Genomic DNA, 22,904 nt, shown 5'->3' with positions numbered 1-22,904 from the left:
ATCTGGCTACAGTGTGCCAGGTAGAATACTGTAGTTGATAACTGGTCATACTGGTATGAATGAAGAAACTGGAGCTGTAATTCAAACTAAAACGTGCACATGGTTGCAGTTTAAAAAAAAAAAATTAAGCCCAATTATTGCTACATAAATGTAAGTTTCGCCAGTACTGTTAGTTTTCACTTTCATTAGGCTAAATCCCACTTGAGCAAAACGCATACACACATGATTAACTCCCACTTCAGTGGCCCTGATTCAGCAAGGCATTTCAACATGTGCTTAATTTAAGAATGAGTAATCCCACTGTAGTCAGTGGGACTTCTCATGGGCTTCAGGTAGCTTGCTGAATGGGCACCTATGAATAAAATGGGTGTCATGTGTTTTAGTATGCATATGCAAACTTTTACTTGGCTTATTCTAATAAGGTTCTAGTAGATTTTATTTGGGGGAAGCTTTAAGTATGGTAGCCATAACAGCGGTTGGAATTCTACATAAATATTTGTATCTCCTTTGTTCTGTGCTATCTGGTTATTTTCCCTTCTGTTTTTCATCTTGAGAGATCTTTTCTGCCATTAACTTGTACTGGGTCTCCACTCTTCTCCTTCGGGCTTCCTACAAGAGAGAAACCATCATGCTGAAATCCCTGTCACAGACTTTTTGAAACCATGAGAACAAACGGGAGGCTTATTAAAACCTTGCTCTCTCAATTTCCAATTTTTCAGGTTTTCTGTGCTATTACTTGTTGTTCCTCTCTCCCCAAGAGTGTTGGCTTCTAGTCCAGCACAGTGGGAACTTAATTTGGAAAGACACACTTCCCCTGGACAGGAGAGTGAAGGTACTTACCTCATTTCCATCTAAATGGAATTTATTTCAGTTGGTTAAGGTGATGCTACTATCCATAAAGCTATTCTGGCTACCTACAGATTTTGTTTGGTTAAAGGGGAGGCGAAGGTCATTAGAGCAGAGAGCTTTATGATGAGGGCACACTTTATTCACTGTATAAAAATAACCCTATATAGATGGGTAGTTTACCTGAGATTGTTTCTCTTTAATTTCTTCATCTATACACTTATTAAATTCCCTCTCATCATGTGTGTCTCTGACTCGTTGCAGATGAGCTAGTCTTTGCTGTCCTTTCTGCCTGTCCTCCTCTGCCATGGTCTGCATCTTCAGGTTTGTCCTCTGCTGTGCGAGTTGCTTTGTTTTCATTGTCTGATTCTGCTTTCTGTCTTGTTCTTTTACCTTCTTATCTTCATTCTCAAAATGCTGCAGTTTCTTGTTCCTGGAGAAGAAAAACCCAATGAGTTAAGCATTGTTCTAAAAAGAATCAGTGTTTTTGTCTGCTCTTCTCCTATCCTCACAATAAATAGACATGGCTGGTGTAGCTTTCCCAGTGGAAGCAGTTTTACATGTGTATAAACTCTTCACTGGAATATAAATGTTTTAAAAATAATAAACCTTAGGCTAGAGTTTCAGAAGCACTCAGTGGGACTTTCACTATTCACGTCCTTGGGAGCAAAGTTAGGCCAAAGCTGAGCACTTTTGAAAACCCACCCTGAAGTTTTAGTTGGCTCTTACAGTTGTATGTTTATAACGGATGTGGTCAAATAGTTTAAGGCTCCATCTAGGGTACAAGATAGAACTGTGCTTTAACTGTGTTTAGGGACAGTCACATTGTAACTTGGTCTCACAACATTAGTTTGACATTAAATTGGGCCTGTCTCTTTTGGGGAATGTCCTATTGAGTCAACCCTTTAAATCTTTAATCAATCAGAGAAGGAATGTCTCTTCTGTTACTGCCACTACTACAGGGAACAGGATGGCCAGCCACAGATCATAGATCAGTCTCTTCATGTAGTTTCTTTATAGTCTTTATAAAAATACAGGGCCTAACCCTGCAGTCATCCCACATGCAAAACTATTGACTTCAGTAAAAATTGTGTGAGACATAGGGGTTTGTGTTCAAGCCCGGTCCAGCGAGATATGACTTCTTAGTCACTTATTCCAAAATTGCTAGAAACAGGTATCTGACATGACCTACCCATTAACCATTAATGTACAGTATGTCTCAAGTTTTATACTTGTTTCAGAGAAGCCTATGAACAGCGGTTTCCTAAGAAAGGTATAAATCAGTTACAACAGAGCACAATGTGGACATTTATTGCTAATTTAAACTAGACACTCATTCTGCTCAAACAGCTGACATTCCTGTGCATATTTTCTATTAGGAGTTCTTCACTGGAATTAAAACACTAGTGTGTGTAGAACAGATATTCCAAGATATTTCAGTTTCAGTTCTAAGGAATATATACCAGTAGAAAGAGCTTTGTCCTTTGAAAACCGAAATCATCTAAGTTTAGTGTGCACAATGCTTTACTCCGTAGTCAAAGTCCATAGAACCAAAAGAGGGAAGATGCAGAGTAGCTAATACTTGACCTGTGTGATGTACCTCCGGTGTTCCTGTGCAGTGTAGTACTTCTCTTCAGCCTGCTGTTCTCTTTCACACTCCCGCTGCTGCTGCTGGATTTTTTTCTTTCTTTTTTGTTCCATGCAGGCTCTTCTCTGGCGTTCACATTCTATTTGATTTTCTCCAAGTTTCTCTAAAAAAGGAGTGGCCTGTGGCTGGGAGAAATGAAGCATGAAAACTAGGACTTTAGTCTTCTTTCCTCTTGACTCGGTTTATGCATTTTGTATCCTCTAGCTCAGGGGTCGGCAACCTTTCAGAAGTGGTGTGCCGAGTCTTCATTTATTCACTCTCATTTAAGGTTTCACGTGTCAGTAACACATTTTAACGTTTTTAGAAGGTCTCTAAGTCTATAAACTATTGTTGTATGTAAAGTAAACAAGTTTTTTTAAATGTTAAAGAAGCTTCATTTAAAATTAAATTAAAATGCTGATCTTATCAGTTTAGTGCTTTAGTGTTTAACCTGAGGTGCATGCACCCCCTGGGGCAGGGCCGGTGTAAGGATATTTTGCGCCCTAGGCGAAACTTCCACCTTGCGCCCCCCGCACACCGGTTCATTGAGGACAAATCCCAACAAGTCTTTATAAACCCCAGGGGCCAGCCCTGTCGAGGGGCTGCTCCCCAGACTAGGTTTCCCCCCTCCCTGCCCCCTGAACTGCCCTGGAGGGTGCATAGCCTCCCCCTGCCCCAAGCCCTCCCCACCCCGAATCCACTCACTGGGGGCTCCTGCAGGCTGCAGTGGATGTTTGCGGGCGCCAGCCCCCGTGTGCCCCCCTGGGCTCTACCCTCGCCTAGGGTTACCATATTTCAACAATCAAAAAAGAGGAGAGCCCTGCCCTAGCCCCGACCCCATCCACTCCCTCCTACTTCCCACCCCGATTGCCCTGGTCAGAACCCCCAATGCCCCCTGGGACCCCTGCCCCTAACTGCCCCCCAGAACCCCACACCCTACCTAAGCCTCCCTGCTCCTTGTCCCCTGACTGCCCCTTCCTGAGACCCCCCTACCCTAACTGCCCCCCTAGAACTCTACCCCGTACCTGTCCCCTGACTGCCCCAACCCTTATCCACACCCCTGCCCCTTGACAGACCCCCGGGACTCCCGACCCATCCAATCCTCACCCTGCTCCCTGACTGCCCCCTGGGACTCCCCTTCCAGGCCCATTCCGGTCAGATGCTGGCTCCACGTAGAGGCAAAACACGCTGCCGGGCTGCTGCATGCACAGCCCCTCCCCCGCAGAGTGCTGAGGTGGGGGGAGCAGCGGGAGGGGCAGCGGTGGCTCACACTTCCAGGAGCTGCAGAACCCGAGTGCAGTGAGGAGGGAGCCGGGGGGCATGCCTGCCCAAGCTGTGGCCCAGTGGCTCTCCCCAGGAGGCTCCTGCAGTGGATGCATGCAGGCAGCAGTCCCCATGTGCCCCCCAGCTCCCCCCTTGCCGTGCTCGGGCTCTGCAGCTCCCGGGACTGTGAGCCACCGCCCCTCCCACAGCAGGCTCAGGGCCCCACGCCCCGGTGGCTCACACTCCCGGGAGCTGCAGAAACTGAGTGAGTGATGGGGTGGAAGATGGGCGGGATTAGCAAGGAAAGCTACCTTATTGAGGTCAGAACATGTAGGGATGAAGTGAGAGAGGCTAAAAGCCATGTAGAGTTGGACCTTGCAAAGGGAATTAAAACCAGTAGTAAAAGGTTCTATAGCCATATAAATAAGAAAACAAAGAAAGAAGTGGGACTGCTAAACACTGAGGATGGAATGGAGGTTAAGGATAACCTAGGCATGGCCCAATAGCTAAATAAATACTTTGCCTCAGTCTTTAATAAGGCTAATGAGGAGCTTAGGGATAATGGACGGATGACAAATGGGAGTGAGGATAGGGAGGTAGATATTACCACATCTGAGGTAGAAGCCAAACTCAAACAGCTTAATGGGACAAAATCGGAGGGCCCAGATAATCTTCATCCAAGAATATTAAAGGAACCTGCACATGAAATTGCAAGCCCATTAGCAAGAATTTTTAATGAATCAGTAAACTCAAGGGTTGTACCGTACGACTGGAGAATTGCTAACATAGTTCCTATTTTTAAGAAAGGGGAAAAAAGTGATCCGAGTAACTATAGGCCTGTTAGTTTGACATCTGTAGTATGTAAGGTCTTGGAAAAAATTTTGAAGGAGAAAGTAGTTAAGGACATTGAGATCAATGGTAATTGGGACAAATTACAACATGGTTTTACAAAAGGTAGATCGTGCCAAACCAACCTGATCTCCTTCTTTGAAAAGATAACAGATTATTTAGACAAAGGAAATGCAGTAGATCTAATTTACCTCAATTTCAGTAAGGCATTTGACACGGTTCCACATGGGGAATTATTAGTTAAATTGGAAAAGATGGGGATCAATATGAAAATTGAAAGGTGGATAAGGAACTGGTTAAAGGGGAGACTACAACGGGTCATACTGAAGGGTGAACTGTCAGGCTGGAAGGAGGTTACTAGTGGAGTTCCTCAGGGATCAGTTTTGTGACCAATCTTATTTAACCTTTTTATTACTGACTTTGGCACAAAAAGCGGGAATGTGCTAATAAAGTTTGCAGATGACACAAAGCTGGGAGGTATTGCTAACACAGAGAAGGACCGGGATATCATACAGAAAGATCTGGATGACCTTGTAAACTGGAGTAATAGTAATAGGATGAAATTCAATAGTGAAAAGTGCAAGGTCATGCATTTAGGGATTAATAATAAGAATTTTAGTTATAAATTGGGAACACATCAGTTGGAAGTAACAGAGGCGGAGAAGGACCTTGGAGTATTGGTTGATCACAGGATGACTATGAGCCGCCAATGTGATATGGCCGTTAAAAAAGCTAATGCAGTTTTAGGATGCATCAGGCAAGGTATTTCCAGCAAAGATAAGGAGGTGTTAGTACCATTATATAAGGCACTGGTGAGACCTCATCTGGAATACTGTGTGCAGTTCTGGTCTCCCATGTTTAAGAAGGATGAATTCAAACTGGAACAGGTTCAGAGACGGGCTACTAGGATGATCCGAGGAATGGAAAACCTGTCTTATGAAAGGAGACTCCAAAGAGCTTGGCTTGTTTAGCCTAACCAAAAGAAGGTTGAGGGGGGATATGCTTGCTCTTTATAAATATATCAGTGGGATTAATATTAGGGAGGGAGAGGAATTATTTAAGCTTAGTACCAATGAGGACACAAGAACAAATGGGTATAAACTGGACACTAGGAAGTTTAGACTTGAAATTAGACGAAGGTTTCTAACCATTAGAGGAGTGAAGTTCTGGAACAGCCTTCCAAGGGGAGTAGTGGGGGCAAAAGACATATCTGGCTTTAAGACTAAGCTTGATAAGTTTATGGAAGGGATGGTATGATGGGATAGCCTAATTTTGGCCTGTGATGGGATGGGATCTGAGTTACTGCAGAGAATTCTTTCCTGGGTGCTGGCGGGTGAGTCTTGCCCACATGCTCAGGGTTTAACTGATCGCCATATTTGGGGTCGGGAAGGAATTTTCCTCCGGGGCAGATTGGCAGAGGCCCTGGAGGTTTTTCGCCTTCCTCTGCAGCATGGGGCATGGGTCACTTGCTGGAGGATTCTCTGCAGCTTGAGGTCTTCAAATCACAATTTGAAGACTTCAATAACTCAGACATAGGTTAGGGGTTTGTTATAGAAGTGGATGGGTAAAATTCTTTGGCCTGCTTTGTGCAGGAGGTCAGACTAGATGATCATAATGGTCCCTTCTGACCTATGAGTCTATGAGCCGGGGGGCGCGCCTGCCACTGGTCTGGGGTCCCGGCCGTCAGCCCCGTTCAGCCTCCTGCAGGCCTGGGGTTCCGTTCACTCAGCCAGCCGCGCGCTGAGCGGGGCTGGCGGCTGGGACCTCGGCTGGCAGCCGCGTGCCAGGCAAAATCGGCTTGCATGCCGCCGGTTGCCGACCCCTGCTCTAGCTGAACTCTAGAGCAGTATTCTCTCTAAATTGTCTGCTATTTCTAGAAGGAAAAAATTCTTTCAGAATCTGATCTACAGGACTGATTTCTAGAAAAATACCCACACGCATCAGGCTTTGGGGCAGTATAAAATGTCCTCCATGAAGTGAGCCTGGTGCAGAGCTGCATTGGGAGAAGTAGAAGGAAGGAGAGCTCCTTGCTTGGATTCTATTACTCCTGAATTTCAGAGCCATCCATTCCCAGGATCAAGCATCCTATAGGAGTTGCTTACCTTCCTAAGGCCCTAATCCAGCTCCCATGACTTCAGTGGGCATTGGCTCAGTCTCCAAGGTTACAAGCTCCATTGAATCACCATCTAGTTACATGCCAAGTTTTAGTTTTTTGAACTGTAAGATGGATTCAGATCCTGCCCAGTTGTGTCTTGAATTGGAAGAGGAGCTGTCTCCCCAACACAGATATGGGGCTTGCCTGGGAGGGAGGTGGGGATGTTTAGCAGGCAACAGGGTAACTTCAGGGCCATTTGCTTCTTCAGCTGATATCCAGAACATCATCATCTTCAATTTAAAGAACCAAGGTACCTAATTATAATACTGTTTCACCATAGATTACTTACCCTCCCTGATGGCTTGAAATCATGGTAGATTAAGACATCTTTCAGCGTGAGATGTCTTCTCGGAGACTGTTCAATAGTTTCAAACATTGCACTCTGGTTGGTTGGTGCAACAGGGTGCATGTCCAAGGAGAAAATGGTTCCGGATTCTGCTTTCCCCTTTGTACACTTGCTGCTGGGAATGCTGATTCCTGGGGATATAGATACTATATTTACTATGCATAATCTTACTTTTACATTAAAGAAAAAAATGGTAGTCATTTGGAAAGGAAAGTGCAATTTAAACCTAAAAGGAACTCTTGTAGGTGCATGATTTCTGGTTCTGGATATTCGTTGCTTAAGTAAAAGTTAATTGTGTGGATGGCACCACAAAAAATGTGGCAGGGTTGGGGGGAAGATCAGGATTTTATAGTTGTGCATATATATATATATATATATATATATATATATATGTGTGTGTGTGTGCGCGTGCGCGCCTGAATCTGATTCCATTTTTGTATGGTTTTCCACTGGATAAAGTACTGAAAGAGGAGCCCTTACATGTGATGAAGAGGGCAAAACTTGGTGCAGATCTTGCATTTACAGAAATTAATTAAAGGGATTGTTAACTGGGGCCTAAACCAGGCATCAATACAAAGTTTTGCTTTGCTTTTTAAAAAGGGGAGTGGGGTTACAAAACATTTTTATGAATTTAAGATTTATGAATTTATTTAATCTATTTTAAATTCTAGGTAGTAGTTAAAGGACTAATGACATATTGTCAGATTTGTTTTCTGCTTTCTATGCATCATACACACTTTGTCTACCAATGTTGAAATAAGGTAAGGTAGACATTTACAAGTACATCTGTGTCACTGCTAGCAGAGATATAGGCCTGCATTCAAGTCTGACACTGAATGAGATACAGTGCCAGACTGAAGAGGGTTATAGAATGCTTTCAGTGAAGAAGCACCTGTTGACAAGTAACCAAGGAAAGAGATGAAATATACCTGGATTCCTAGGATGTGACTTGGTGTGGCTTCTCTTCCAATACTTCCATTCAGGTCTTGCAGCATCTTTCAGTTTGGGTTTTTTGAAAAGGCTAGAATCTGTATTAACAGCACTATCCACCACCATGCTCTTCGTTAGGCCCATCTCTTCCTCACTTTCTAAATCAGAGGAGGAGGAGGAGGAGGAAGCAGCAGTAGTAGCAGCTGCTGCTCGTTCATTTTCCTTTGGACTTTCCAATTCTAGCAGTTGTGCAGTGGGCTTGTTATTGGACTCTTGCTGTTTAGTGCTTCTTTGAGGGAGCAAAGATGTGGATAGTAGAGGCCGCCAGGCACTGAATTTGGGGTGGGAGCAGCAGATGCATCCCACATGGACTGGTGAACAGCATATACTGTGACAATGACTATGGAAAGGGGGGCAGATAAATGGCCATGGCCACGGCCACCTGTACTTACTTAGCCCATTGTCTAAAGCACATGAATGGATGGGGGCACTTAGAAGTCTGCAAGTAGAAGTGTAAGAGCTAGTGGTGGTGGTGGGGTTTGTAAGCTTTAATCGGCTGGTGAAGGGCATGTGAATCATCTCTACTATCCTTTCCCACGTGTCTGGTGGAATCCATAAGGCCACACCTAGTGGTACTTTCACTTTCTTGTCATTCCAAAAACAGACCATGATTTCTTCATCCTCTGAGGCTATTGAAAAGAAAAAGGTAAGATACCATTAGACAGTACCGCTCTGGTTGGGAAATACTAGCATCTTGACTTGTCTTAGCAATTTAATACATGTTTTCTACCTTTGTCAGAAAGCAGGAACACCCTTATCATATACTGTATGATATGGAGGCAGCTATCAGAGACCTGTTTTCCTATCACAGAAGTTTTCCTGCAAATTTGTCCCCACATAAAGTAGACGCAAATGGTAATTGTCTGGGTAACTTTTGGTATTGTGGCCACATTTGGCAGTGAATCTATTAACATTTTACCAGTATTTTGATAAGCAAACAGGGCCAAATTGTCAAACATGGATGGATTATTAGGCTGTCTAAATTCCACATGTGGGTGCTCAGATCAGCTCTTGGATGTATAAATAACCCAGTGCCCATCGGAGCATTCTGATGAGTCATCTTCTTAACACTACCCCATTTGAAAACAGAGCTTCCCTGTGCATCAAGTCTCAGGAATTGAACATGTTATCCTTTCCCCTACAGCTGGTGCCCCTGTTTCAGTAGCAAGTTAAACTGAATAACTGCTAAAAGACTAGATGTAGTGGATAGTGAAGGTGCAAATTTAAAAAGTCAGTTTTCTTAATAAAAGGTAGATCAATCTAGAAGTTAACTCTCACGCTCAAGGTATTGCTAAGGAGCACTTTCTAGGATCCATTACTAGTTCCCACTACATCCCTTGCAACCTGTATACATTTTTTAAATAAACATTGCAAGTTGCACTGATGCTTCTGCTACAGTAGCAATACCAAAAATAGTGTTCATTCTTACCACTTCAGGGGATCCCTTCTTACCTCTCAGGGGATCCCGTGTTTCAATGCCCAGTAGGATGGTTCCAGGGCCATATCTGGCCAGGTCTGGTTCCCAGGGTGCCAGCACTTTGTCTCCAGGGAGTATGGAGTGCCTCATTCCATTGACATATTCAAGGATATCATCCCTGGCTGTTTTTTGCACACATACTGAATACTTGTCACCTGATGCAAGTGGTTTGTCAAACTCTACCAGGTAAGTTCCTCTCTTGCCCTGTTACCAGGAACAAAACATAATTATGAGGAAGCCCACCATGTAATACATAATATAAGGCCTTGTACTGCAGTCAGCAGTCCCTTCCATGGCAGCTTAGACTAGGCCTGAACTCTAGGACAGCAGGAATGGTGACAGTAAGCAGCACATGCTATGTTAGTCTCTCAGCTAAAGAGCTGGAAAGAACTACAGGGGGATGTTTGTGTTCAGCAGCCTTGGTAAAATACCCCCCCATATCCACTACAACTAAGACCTGTATTTTCTCCACTGCAAAAGACACTACAGGCCTGAGATTATGTTCCCAGCTGTAATTCATGTGATGCTGCGGATTTCACAAGCTACCCTGTATGTAGATGGTGACAAAGCACCTGAAGGCAGTTCAGAGCTGTTCTCTATTCACTCATGAATCCTTTCCTATTACCTACTGGGTAACCAGGCATTTTATCTTTTAGAAAACAGTTAAGGAGCTTTGCATCAGCAAGTGAATCAAACCACTCCCCTGCTCTTCAAAAAGAATAGGCCCTTTTTTCTTTAAAGTTTTAAATGCTAACAACTTAATGAATTAAAGCATTCACTAGTGTCTCTGAAAAGACATGCTGTGCCTTGGTTTGCAGAGGAATAAAGCCATAAGTGTATACATAACACACTAACAGTTTTCCAGCCGTATCGATGTTTATCTGTCTATTCACAACAGTAGGTGGGGCGCTGGCCATAACACCACAAAATTCATCTAAATGTGGCTCAGTGCCCAGCAGGACTGGCTCAGAAACAAAGAGCCTGTCCCTGCAAGGTGCTGAGAGCCCTGACTTGCAGCAGGAGCCAAGACTTCTTGCAACCTTGCAGGATGGATCCAACTGGGGCAAAACGAAGTTCCAAAAAAACATAAGCACTGGTGGAAGAATGGGAAGGCAAAGTATTACAATGGGCGCTTCCCTAAAGAGATCAAGCTGGTAATCCTTATCTCACAAGCAGCTGCCTTGATTTCTGAATAAGGGGCATGCCCTGACTTTCAACAAGCCAACAGTCCCTCTTGCAGACTAGAATAGCTACCAGAAAGTCTGACATCAGGAAGAGAAGGCACAGCAAAGGAGGCATAGAGGCTGCTGAATGTGAGCTATAGAGAGGCTGCATACAGGTGTCATCTCAGCCCATACCTTTGTTATCCTGAGCAGACTCGTACAGTATGCCATTACTCAATAGGTACAGTAGGATGGGCAGGACCACTGGACACTACTGCCCCTCTACATGGTCTTTAATCCACTGGAACGGTATAATCACAAATGCAGGTGCTCTGTTTGTGACTTGCCTCCTGACTTCATGCAACAGCCTATATCAGAACTGATAGAAACCCTGTATGATGCACAGACCCCAGTGCACAGCTGATCTGCCTTTGCACCCCCATTGCCCTCAACCCAATTCCACCTACAGCAGGGGTTCAAGTGGCAGAGAGGTGCTGCTGGGGGGCATTCTGCAATCCATGAATTTGACCCTTTGTGAATCTCTTCTGGGGGAGTCCACTGTGTGATCCAGGTGACTTCCTACAATGAACAGATCTCACTGTAATGGAGACACCGTAAATTAAGAATATCTACACAAGATAGGTGAGCCAATAGTCACTTGCCTCTATCTCCTGCTTTATTGTACCAAGATAATAAAACCCATCAGAGTCCCTTCTTGCTAGAACAGGAACATGAGCAATGTCCACTGATTTTTCCCACACCTTCAGTCCCTTACATGCTGTGTCAGGGAAATGAGGACAGTGGCCAATCCATGAACACCTTGAATAAAAAGAAAAGGGTTAGTGGTGAGAGCAAACAGCTTCCATGAGTCAAATTAAGACACTATTAACCTTCAAGGGCCAGATCCAGGGCCCTAGTGGACCTGTTTTGTTCCACCCCTATGGTGCAAAGCAGGCAGAAGGAGCTGGCTGAAGATTTGCCTGTGTAGGAGAATCCCTTGCATGACTCCAGAAGCTCCTCTCAGCCTCACACAGCTGTGGGGGAGGGTGTTTGGTGGTTGTGGTAGGATCACACTGTGATCCTGGTTTGGGATAACCTACAACACTACTTGCTCTAACTTATGCTGGAAGTGAAACTAGCCTCTAATTGCCCTTAAGATCAGGTTAACAAGAGGTGTCCCGAGTCCCCTTGAAGCATTCCCCTGTGATATCCAGACCCTGTACTGGCTACTCTCAGAAATCCCAGCTCATTTGCCCTCAAAGGAGCAGTGTGCTCCAGTTTACCACTTCTACCCTAAATCACCACTTCTGTATAATGTACTGCACTTATGATAAAAACAAAAGAAGGTTTATTTAAGAAAGAAGAGAGACTCCACTAGAAACAAGAGAGTGATGGAAACATCTAGTTATAATACAAAACAAATCATAAAATGCAAACTAGGGCCTACACTTCATTAATAGTTACTTTTCCTAGCTAATAAAGTAGGTTCCCTCCCACCCTTCCCCCCCCCGCCCCAGTTCAGTCTCTGGTTGGAATCACAGGAACCAGGATCCAATTTTTCATGAAACCTGCCCCCCATTCAACAACATGTCTCCTCAATGAATGGATACAAGGAGTCTTTTTCCATCCTGTGTTATACTGAATCAGTCTTTCATCTTTATTCACAGACAGGACAATCTTCTGTCTGTTGTAATGGTTCTTTTTACCTCCAGGTGGTTTTGATTGTTTGCAGTTGGCTTTGATGGTTTTCCAATGACTGTTCTAGGATAGGGCATGGTTAGACAATTGAACCTTGTATTACATCACCAGCCTACCAGGGAGGGATGACAACTCCCTCCCACTCGAGTGGACTATTACCCAGTTATACAATTCTCTGGTGACTGACTTTAAGACCATATGACAGTTTTCAATATTGTTAAATTAGTCCTTAAATATTACCTGTACACACATCTAATGATGATTGAGTATTGATATGTTACAAGCTTTCAGTAGAGACCTTACATGCTACCTTTCATAGAAAAATACCATGAAAGGGATGTATTAAGTGTAGTGAGTATGTCAGATCTGAGAAAGGAGTTTGTAAAGAACAGTTGGCACCAATAGGCCTGTCTCACAGAGCATTTCTTTAGTTAGTGGGCTTACTTCATAGCTTGTTTTCAATCGTCAACAGTGTTGCAAAGCAAATGACAGACATAAGCAAGAACTTTTTGTTACCTTTGGGGGATGAGAGGTCTGGTAACCCAAGCAGGATGCACTATGAAAGAGCTACTAGAGAAGGGATCAACATTAGTTACAAAGTTGCTGCATGAGAGTTTATCTAGTGCTGTCACTGCTCTGCAGTACATGTGCTCTGTACACAAGGATCTTCCTGGATTCTCCATTCCCTCATAAGCAGTTACCTACAAAATGGAATTGTGGTAATTTGGTGTTTGAGATGAACAAACACAGCATACCAGGTTTTAAGCAAATATACAAGTTAAATGATGATGACAACTTACATTTCCTAGTGGATCCCAAAGGACTTTAAAATATTTATTAATGGAGTTTTACATAAAAAAAATGAATCAAAACTTTGCCTACCACTGAAATGCAGCCACTTCTGGTGTGAAATATAACAACTGTTTAACAGTGCAGAGCAACAGGAACTGAAGATTAAGGTATTCAGTTGAAATTACAGGGGGGATTTAAGTGGGTGGAATGTAATTCACCAGACTTGAATTTGGCCAGAAGTCAATGTGGTTAACACCCCTATACTATCCAAAACCCACTGATGTCAATGAGAGCCTTTCCATTCACTTCAACAGACTTTGAATCAGACTTTTACACAAGGTGATCGGCACCTTAACAACATTAAATAAACTAGAAAAGTCTTAGGGACTTTTCTGTTTTAAATCAAGTCCTCCACAGGACAGTGCCCTCGAACACTACTGAGAGACTCATGCTTATGCCACCTGGGGAATCACCAGCGTCACCTGCTGCACCTTAATTCTTCCTAAAATGATTCCCATCTGCATCCTGTCCCATCCCAATCCTACATATTTTATGAGCTATGACAAAAATCACAGCTGGAGCTGATATAGCCAAATGAGCTTGAAGACAGCTTTTGAATGTAGCACTAGATTGATGTTGCCTGTTACTCGTGTTATAGTGATGTATTTAAGGGGCAATAATTTGATCTTGCAGCTGTTCTGTCATGTTTTATGACAGGTTATGCTTTTGGCAAGAGAAAGAAATCATGCTGACATTTGACAAGTGAAGAGATAGCTTTTCTGTGGCTGTCATGTTAAGATTTACAATGCTATAGCTACCTTGTAACCTGGGCAAGATTTTCTATTCTAACTAGATTTTTTTATATTACTTTAAAATATTTATACATGGGGTCAATTTTTCAAACTCAAAGTTAATGGGGCTATGCTCCTAAATTACATTTGCAAATGGAAGTTAGGCTCCTATGATATTTAGCTGCATTTGAAAAATGTTATCTGTGGATTTTATGCTCTCATCTTCTCTGGAATAAAAGACTATCATCTGGCTACTCTTTTGATAAATATGGTCAGATTTCAGAAAATTCTTATTTAACAAACCAGTGTTTTACATAAACACCCAACAGGGTCACAGATTGCAACAATTATTGTAATAATCTCTGCAAAACTTGTATCTGCAAATGAGCAAATAATGTCAAGGATATTGATTACTTTACAAGCATACTGATTCTTACACACAGATTAATGAAATAATTCATATAAAGTTAGACTTTGTGTTGATTTTCAAATTTTACTTTTAATTTAGCATTTAAAAATTTTTGTTGCAGTGAATTTAGTGCTTGGGAAAGATATTGGCCAGACAGCCCTGAAGAGCAAAGTCCCTTCTTATCCACAGAACAGATACAGCATGGGCAGAGGAGAGCAAAGACAAAGGTGACTTGTATAAAATTATATTACGTTTACTGAGTAGCTTCAATTACTTCGATACAGTGGTTCTGGAAACTGAATATATTGAACTTACCAGATATTGAGAGTGCCCAGTCTTGTCATCCCACACCTGGCCTGACTTCAGAAATCCTGCCCTTTTGCCTGTTTAGTGTGAAAAGTCATTTGTTGCTAGTGTTTCCAGTTACTAAGCTGGTTGCCATAGATTCATTACCAACAGGAAGTGACTGTGTTGAAGAAAGCCACGCATGCACATACATGAGTGTTTCAGCTAACAGCCAAAGGAACGATACTCCCATAGATAATCATCTGTCTAACACAGCCATTTGATTTTAAATGTGACAGACATAATCCGTTTGATCAAAGTATCAGTTATCGTGGTGGGGTCAGAGTGTAGGAATGCATTGTGCATATACAGTCAATTTTGCACCCTTGAATGATCAAACACAAATTTATTGACCAAGACAGGATCACATGAATCTGTGGGATTAAAATAAAAAGCCCCCATATGAGGTAACAAAAGTGCTGCTATGCAGTTAGGGCAAAAGGGAAGTGGTTGAGCTGGTGTCACATCACTTTACAAACATGAAGTCATTAAATCTCACATCCATCTACTTGGTAGATAAAAGTACAATATGCTGTGTATTACAGTGGCACCTCAAAGCCCCAAAGATGATCAGGCCTCCATTGTGCTAGGCACTATATAAACAGTGGGAGGGAGTTCCTACCCCTAAGAGCTCACAGCCTAGACTAGACAGATAAGGGGTCACAGGAGACACAGATAGGTGAAGTGATTTATTTTTATTTGTATTACAGTAGCACCTAGAGACCCCACCTCATTGTGCGAGGCAGTGTACAAAAACAGAGACAGCCACTGCCCTCCAGAGCTTCCAGTCCGAAGGTCACTCAGCAGGTCAATGGCAGAGCCTGGAACATAAGCCTGATTTCTTGAGTTCCAGTCAAGGGGCCATCCACTGGACAATACTGCCTCTCTCCCATTTTCAGGTGAGTAAAGAGAGATTTCTTAACTCGCAATAATATCTAGGAATCTTCCTGATTGTTGATCCCTGCTCTGATCTCTAGATCTGTCTCCTCTTCCATAGCTTTAATGACTTGTTACAAGGGCATTTCATTGCTCCTCTGCTGGAGTTTTTTACATTCATCCACTACACATACGAAATCCAGTACTTAATTTGTGCCAGGGCTTGCCAGGGCTGATCCCCAGCACCTCTAGGCTTGGCAGTTCATAGCCCTGGCACCTCTGGGTTTGCTGCATGAATTATGAATGTAAAAAAATTCTATTTCCCAGCTGTTTCATTGGAGTTGTATTTCATAGTCTTTTAACCAGATGATTGTCCTAAGGAAATTAATTTAAAACAACTGAATGACTAGCAGAATTACCTCTGACCTTACAATCCTATTGTCCAAAAGCTTGGAAAATAGTCATGCTGTCTTCCTCCTGAGGAACGCAGGCATGAAGTCACTGGGGCATGCTGGTGCTCCAATGTTTTGAAAAATCAGGCCACTTACTCAGGAACCTGAATGTGGATTTAGGAGCTGAACTTGAAGATCCTATTTTTGGCCTTAAAGCTTTGTTTTCACTCAGAAAAGAGCAAAGACAACTTGGTCATGACCAGGTTCAATATGGGCTGTAGCAGCAACAAAGCTTTGAAGCCTTCAAAAACAATGGTGGAGATTTCAAGACTTCAACTAGAATGGAGAGAGATACATGTGCATGTGTGCGCTAGAGACCTGCCCCAAGCTTAAAGGGCTAGTACTGCAAATAGTGATTAGTAGACTAAAGTTCCTTTTCTGTGTCATGGTAAAAATAGCTTTTTGCTTCCATAAACCCAGTAGCGTACACATGACTGCTGGGCCTAAAGGATAAGCCACATCTGGTTTAGATTATCAGATGCTAATGCCTTTTTCCTCAGTACTTTGCTGCACCCACATTGCAGTTGCTCTCATTATGGGACGTGGAGAGCCTTTTTATTGAATATCAATAAAATAGGACTATAAATAATATAGCACCTTTCAACCCAAGGGATGTCAAAGCTCTTTGCAAACCATGGGCTAAATCTTCCCCATCACTCTCATGTGAGTAGGCCCTAACTAGAAAAATTTGCTGAAATGCAGCTAGCTATAGGGTGAAACTGTCAGTTATTTAAGAGTGCAGAGCAACAATTTAGGACAAGAAGTGAAGAAAACATTATTCCAGTGAAAGTGCGGAGGCATATAGGCTTGCAGGATGTCATTCCCCGGGGCCAGATTCTGCCACCCCTCCTCAGAGTAGTATCTTACTATGTCAGTAAGTAAATCCATATTCAGTGATTTTCAACAAGACAACTCATGAAATAAGCTCACTGACAGTATGGGTGATGGAATCTGGCTCACAGACTGGAATTTGGCCAGGAAAAAAGGGGTTTACAACCAAAATAAGAGTTCCAGGTTTCAAGTACGAAAAATAATTGGTTAACAAAAGGATAGAGCTGCATTTCCAAAAATGCTGCATTTTTCCACATTCAGGTAACTATACTTTGGAAAATGTTTTTACCTCTTTTTAATAATAAAATAATAATAATAATACTTCACTTTTATAATGCTTTACGTGAGTAGATCTGAGTGTTTTGAAAGGTCAGTATTCTCATTTTACAGTGGAAGAAACTGAGGCACAGAGGGGGGGCTGAAGTTTACCCAGCGGGCCTGTGGCAGAACTGGGCTTTATCCACTAGGCCAATACACAAGCAACTTGGGGGGGGGGGAATTGTCCTTCGTATTTTGAGGAAGAGAGCAGCAATTAGGGCAGAGATTCTTTGGAGAGGTGTGAAAATGAACAGAAAATGAAACATCTCTGAAAATGAACAGAAGCTGAGCCCCATCCATGAGAAGGTTACACTTTATTTAAAATGTGCAGACTGAGATGGCGTATACATTTGCTCCTTTCTGAAAAATGATATATAGTCGTACTTTTGGTTTCTAACTAAGTTAAAGGATTTTTTTTCTAATTTACATGAATTAACTAAAAGAGTTTACATTTAATTTTCTTGTAGATTTCTCATCTCAGTGTAATCCCCTGTAGGCTAATTTAAACCCTTTCCCCAGTAGACTGCTAGAGATGTGTGCCTTGTACAGTTCATAAAATGTCAGTTTCACAGAAATATTTGTGTCACCAATAATGTGATTGTTGTTAGCCTCAGCTGTGATTATTTTTCTTCCCTGGAGCAGTTCAGATAGTCCTCAAAACTGGATCTCTCTGGTAATTGCCTTGGAAGTATGGCCTAGTTCCAGGTTATTCTTCTCTGTCCCTGCAGAATCACTGTACAGAACAGATTGTAGATGGTGAATGTATTTTATTGCAGCTCGAAGTGTTTCTACTTTGCTGAGCCGTTTCTCTAAATATTCCTCAGGTAGGTGACGTCGGAGTTTGGCGTATCCTTCGTTGACACACTTAACCCTCTGCCTTTCCCTTTCATTCCTCTTTCTGATGAAAGCTGGTCCATAGGAATAGTCACCTCTGCCATAATTAGCCTGGGCCACTTGGTAAGGAAAGTTGCAAGGATCAGTATAGAAGTTCTCTGTGATCAACTCCTCAGATGTAAAAGGAAGTAGTGGCAAATCCTCAGAGCAAGTGAACTGGGTAGGTGTCTCAGGGTACACATGAAATGTGACAAAAGGGTCCCCACCGAAAGGCCTAGTCAGTTGTACATGTTGTGAGTCGTAGACGGACAACCTGTCCATGAAGTTACAGTAGCTTTTACTATCCATTGAGTTTTGTGTTTAACCTAGAAATGTATATTTGCATATTAATTGAATGATTCATATACCACAACTACTTACATGGGTTAGGTTCTATTACTGGCATAGACAGTAAACTATGTGGGGCAAGGATTGTCTTTTTGTTCTGTTTGTACAGCACCTAACACAATGGGGTCCTGGTCCATGACTAGCTCATGGGTGCTAAACTAATACAAATTATAAATAATAATTTTCCAGAAGAAAGGATTTTAATGCATTTATATTATCGAATGGTGTGGGAGGTTGCCACATGGTGTGTAATGATGTCCTATTCAGGGCCGCCCGGGGGGGGGGGGACAAGTGGGGCAATTTGCCACAGGCCATGGCCCTGGCAGGAGCCCCCAAGAGTTTTTTGGGGCCCCTGGAGTGGGGTTCTTCACTCGCTCCGGGTCTTCAGCGGCAATTCGGTGGCAGGGGTCCTTCCGCTCCGGGACCCGCCACCGAAGTGCCCCAAAGACCCGTTGTGGGGGGTCCTTCCGCCCTGGGACCCGCTGCCGAAGTGCTGGGTCTTCAGCAGCAATTCGGCGGCGGGGACCCCCCCGCCACCGAAGACCTCAGGCCCCCTGAATCCTCTGGGTGGCCCTGGTCCTATTTGAATAGCATCCTTCACATACACACGGAAGTGCATAATCACCAGCATATGCTACAGAAATTTACTAAGCACTGGCTAAAGATAAAGTAATCCCTTCAGCCTCCTAAAGGAAACCACAATTAAGCTAATTTACTTGGCATTTGTAACATCAGATCCTCTTCATTTCCAAACATATGTCCAGCTCACTCTGAAATTGACAAAAAATACTTATTGCTGGCATTACATAAAATAAAACTGGCTGAATTCTTGTTCCTTCCTCCTGTGCTTCTAGTGACTTCAATCTCCTTCAATTACCTCTTCAACCCTCACCACTTTCAGTTAGCATTCTGCCACTCAGAGAGACACAGGCACTTCCATACACCCATCACGCACTGGCAAAGTAAACAACCTCTCCATTCCATCATTCCCCCCAAAAAACATTACCACTCAAGTGCCCGTAACCTTAACTGAGCCAAACAAAACATTCATCAAAGAGTTTTAAACTCTTCCCTTATTTTGTCTTTTCACCTACATGTTTGATGTTTTCACTCACTGTATAATGTTGCAATTAGGTTGAAAACTCCTTTGTGCAGGGACCTCAATCTTATTTTTATGTCTGTAAAGTGACACACTGGTTCCACATGTCTCCTCTGAAGGGGATTCCTGATGGATTCCTGTACCCAGGACTGTTTTGCAGAATCGGCAATCTCCCCCTCCCCCGATACAGGATTATTTGAGGATCATCTTTATAGCCAGTATTAAACAATGTTAATGAAAGTTGTTCAGATTACATTCCAGCTGTAAAAACATTTTGTTTATTTGTTAGTTTTATTAAGAAGAGGGGTTTCTACACGGTAAGTGAATGAACTTCCCTTTGGAGTACTGCTTAGAGCCGCACTCCCTTTAATTCACGATGGCCCATTAGAGGACCACATACTCTCTCTACATCTGCCTGACAGCAGATGACAGAATTAATTGTTCAGGATTTGTATTTAACCATTTAAATCACACTTGGAAGTTTGAGAGAGACAGTAAAATTGTCTCTCTAATACGAAGTTATGTTGTACTTCTATGGGATTGTCAAAGCACTAGAAGAGTAGTTTAACCTCAGTCCTCCAGTAGTTTTTCTAACAAAGCTACCCTTTAAAAAAAATTTAGCTGAAAATTCATAAGACCACTATTCGTTTTCAGTGACTGTATGCAATCCTTGCCTGTATAGAGACCAGCCTGATTTCCTTTTGCTACCTTCCACCCTCACGTCATCAAGATGTCACCATCTAAAGTAGTCACGGTCCATCATGCCCTCTAAGAGAAAAGAGGCAGGAGAACTAAAAAGCATTACAGGAAATGCCCTACTTCCATCACTCATTAAAAAAAATTGCCAAGCACTAGGTGTTCAGTGTTTACATAGAGGGATGTCTGCTACCTGACAGAGGGAATGCCACCATTGAATCAACTCCTACACAATTAATTGGGGCTATTTTAGCAGATTTTCTGATACTTTCATACCCTCCATACTCAAAAGGGAGGGAATTGTGTGACCAAAGTTTGGCCTATCTTCAGATCCCAAGTTCACATTATTCCCATGTGTAAAGTCATGTTCAATCAAAATATTTCTGTATCCAATCACAACTACTGTTTGAAAGTTTTAGTAAAATCAAAACTGAATTAACTGACTTGAGAATCCATATTCACCAAAAGCTCTCCAAAAGAGAAAATCAAATATGTTCTAGAACAGATGCTTTCATAGGCTAGCTGCTAGCAGAAACATGCACTGAACACAAAAATTCATGTTAAGTGACAAAAGATAAATTAAATTGCTATACATGAGGGAAAATCTGAGGTGAACATATAGCTATTCTAGATTAATTCAAACCAGCAAATGGTGATTGTTCCTTTTGTTAATATAGGAAGAAAATGAATTATTTTCTTTGATTATATTCTACTGACATGTGAATGTTAAATATTACCTTAAGATAAAATCTACATGTGCACTGTATAGCAAAAAAATAAAATATCAGAAATTCATAGCATTGGCTGGATGGCACTAACACTTTTGCTGCACAACAGGATTACACTATCTGCCATCCTAACGTCCAAGACAAATGCAAAATCAAAGTGCATGAAAATCGTTTCATTGCTATAGAGACTCACCTGTTTTGAGATGGAGAAAATTCTCAAGTAATCCAAAGAAACAGAATTTTCAGGCTGCTCAAAATGTCTGCAAAATACCAGAATTTTGCATTGAAAATTAAAAGTTTTAAAGTTAATATTTTCAATTCTTTCCTGGCAGTGCAACTTATTTTATCAAACAATGGGTCATTCTAAATACACATTAAAAATAGACTATTTGAAGTACTGAAGTTATTTACATCAATTTTGATTGATATTTATTCAAGCCATAATGCTATATATTTGCAAATACATATTGCTTTCTTTGACAATCTCTTACCTGAACTATGTAGTTCCAATGCTGTTTTGTTGAGTCAAAGACTCGTGTAATTTATAGTCAATTGACAATATGCAAAGTAGCTTACACCTAGATCTGCTCTTTTCTGGTTTAGCTTTTTCCACCCACACTGTAGCTATAATGGCAACAAATATTAGAATTATGGGATAGAATGTTTAAATGTATTAGATACAATTGAGCTATTTTAGAAAGTAATCAGCAACATATTTTATTTATAGCCCTTGGATCCATATGCTATAGCAAGTTGCTATAATGTATGCCCTTTTCATTTAATTGAATTTTACACCCAAATATTTAACAGAATAAAAACTAGTTAGCACTTCAGTTATATTTGCATTGTTAAATACAGAAATCTCAATACATTTGAACAAGAGGATATATGATGTTGGTATCTGCAACTAGATTGATTTTATGGTAGTGTAACAAGATACTAATCTTTAAATTGCCACTTTGGTGTGCTAATCCCAAAATCGGGCCAGATTCTCAACCCTTCTCCACTCCTTTCCATTACTTGAGGAATAGAAACTGACTGGATATCCTCTCTGGAGGATTCCCAGTAGCCATACAGATGGTGTGTGTGTTGCACACTCACTGGCTATCCCTAATTTGTGAACAGTTCCTAGACTAGGGTCACGGTGGAGCTGAGGCGAGAACCAGGGAACCCTAATACAGTTTTTTAGCATCTTTACCAGCAAGTGCAACTACTCCCTATTAATTGTGCCAAATGAGTTTATATAACTTATACCAAGTATTATAGACAAATTCTAACTAGAATTCAGTATGTGTAAATTCACTCATTTTGAAAGCCTCAATTCTAGTCTAGTATTAGGAAGCTAGCCTTTTTTTAAATTTGGGACTCATTTACTAATCAGACCTTCTATAGATCATAGTACTGCAGAGTCTTATCTTGAACACTTGAAATACACAGTAAAATTAGTGACAGCTAATTCACTACTCAGAGACAAATACATACACACTCTTCTTTCCTGGTAAGGCCCATTCAAGCCTGAAGAGAATCGAGTCTGCTTGAAGCGGTCTTTGGGTCTGAACAAAGATTAGTCTTTGGGATTCAAAATATCCTCACGCCTTCACAGTAGGGACCTCCATTTATCTCCCTAAAAATTCAGTTCACCTGCTGATGGCTTGTGAGGGCAGGCAGGCAGGCAAGCAAGGAGCAGTGCTTCTGCCACTGCTGCTATCTGAAGTGGTAGGCAATAGGCACCCTTGCAACAAGGAACTGCAACTGTTTCTCCTCTATGGATGTCAAGTGCATCATTGTCACCAGTTTGGATAGTGTGTGGGGGGTGGAAACAGTAGTTCCTGAACTTTGGGTATGTCCACACCACCCACCAGATCAGTGGGTAGTGATCAATCTATCGGGGATCGATTTATCATGTCTCATCTAGACGCGATAAATCGATCC

The 22,904-nt window shown here is 42.1% G+C and overlaps 2 protein-coding genes across 6 annotated transcripts; both read right to left on the bottom strand.

Moving 5' to 3' along the window:
* Positions 1-418: 418 nt before the first annotated feature.
* Positions 419-14,809, bottom strand: C4H11orf16 (chromosome 4 C11orf16 homolog). Of its 5 annotated transcripts, none has more exons than XM_039538772.1 (9): positions 14,722-14,809; positions 12,931-13,115; positions 11,379-11,535; positions 9,529-9,757; positions 8,016-8,705; positions 7,030-7,217; positions 2,447-2,619; positions 1,030-1,279; positions 419-609 (listed from the first exon to the last, which is right to left on the bottom strand). In XM_039538772.1, the coding sequence occupies exons 2-9, from the start codon at positions 13,095-13,097 to the stop codon at positions 526-528; spliced, it is 1,938 nt and encodes a 645-aa protein (XP_039394706.1). In that variant the 5' UTR covers positions 13,098-13,115; positions 14,722-14,809; the 3' UTR covers positions 419-525. The 5 variants fall into 5 exon arrangements, with proteins under 5 accessions (XP_039394706.1, XP_039394704.1, XP_039394705.1 ...); XM_039538770.1 differs by lacking the exon at positions 14,722-14,809 and adding an exon at positions 13,215-13,483; XM_039538771.1 differs by lacking the exon at positions 14,722-14,809 and adding an exon at positions 13,297-13,483.
* Positions 14,810-17,724: 2,915 nt separating this feature from the next.
* ASCL3 (achaete-scute family bHLH transcription factor 3) lies at positions 17,725-19,769 on the bottom strand. The gene is made up of 3 exons (XM_039538777.1): positions 19,565-19,769; positions 19,166-19,219; positions 17,725-18,427 (listed from the first exon to the last, which is right to left on the bottom strand). Exon 3 carries the CDS (start codon positions 18,408-18,410, stop codon positions 17,883-17,885), a length of 528 nt encoding a protein of 175 aa, XP_039394711.1. The 5' UTR covers positions 18,411-18,427; positions 19,166-19,219; positions 19,565-19,769; the 3' UTR covers positions 17,725-17,882.
* Positions 19,770-22,904: the final 3,135 nt, after the last annotated feature.

This window comes from Mauremys reevesii, linkage group 4 (assembly GCF_016161935.1).
Source record: "Mauremys reevesii isolate NIE-2019 linkage group 4, ASM1616193v1, whole genome shotgun sequence".
In the NCBI taxonomy this organism is placed as follows: domain Eukaryota; kingdom Metazoa; phylum Chordata; order Testudines; family Geoemydidae; genus Mauremys; species Mauremys reevesii.
This window is presented reverse-complemented; position numbering and strand designations above follow the sequence as displayed.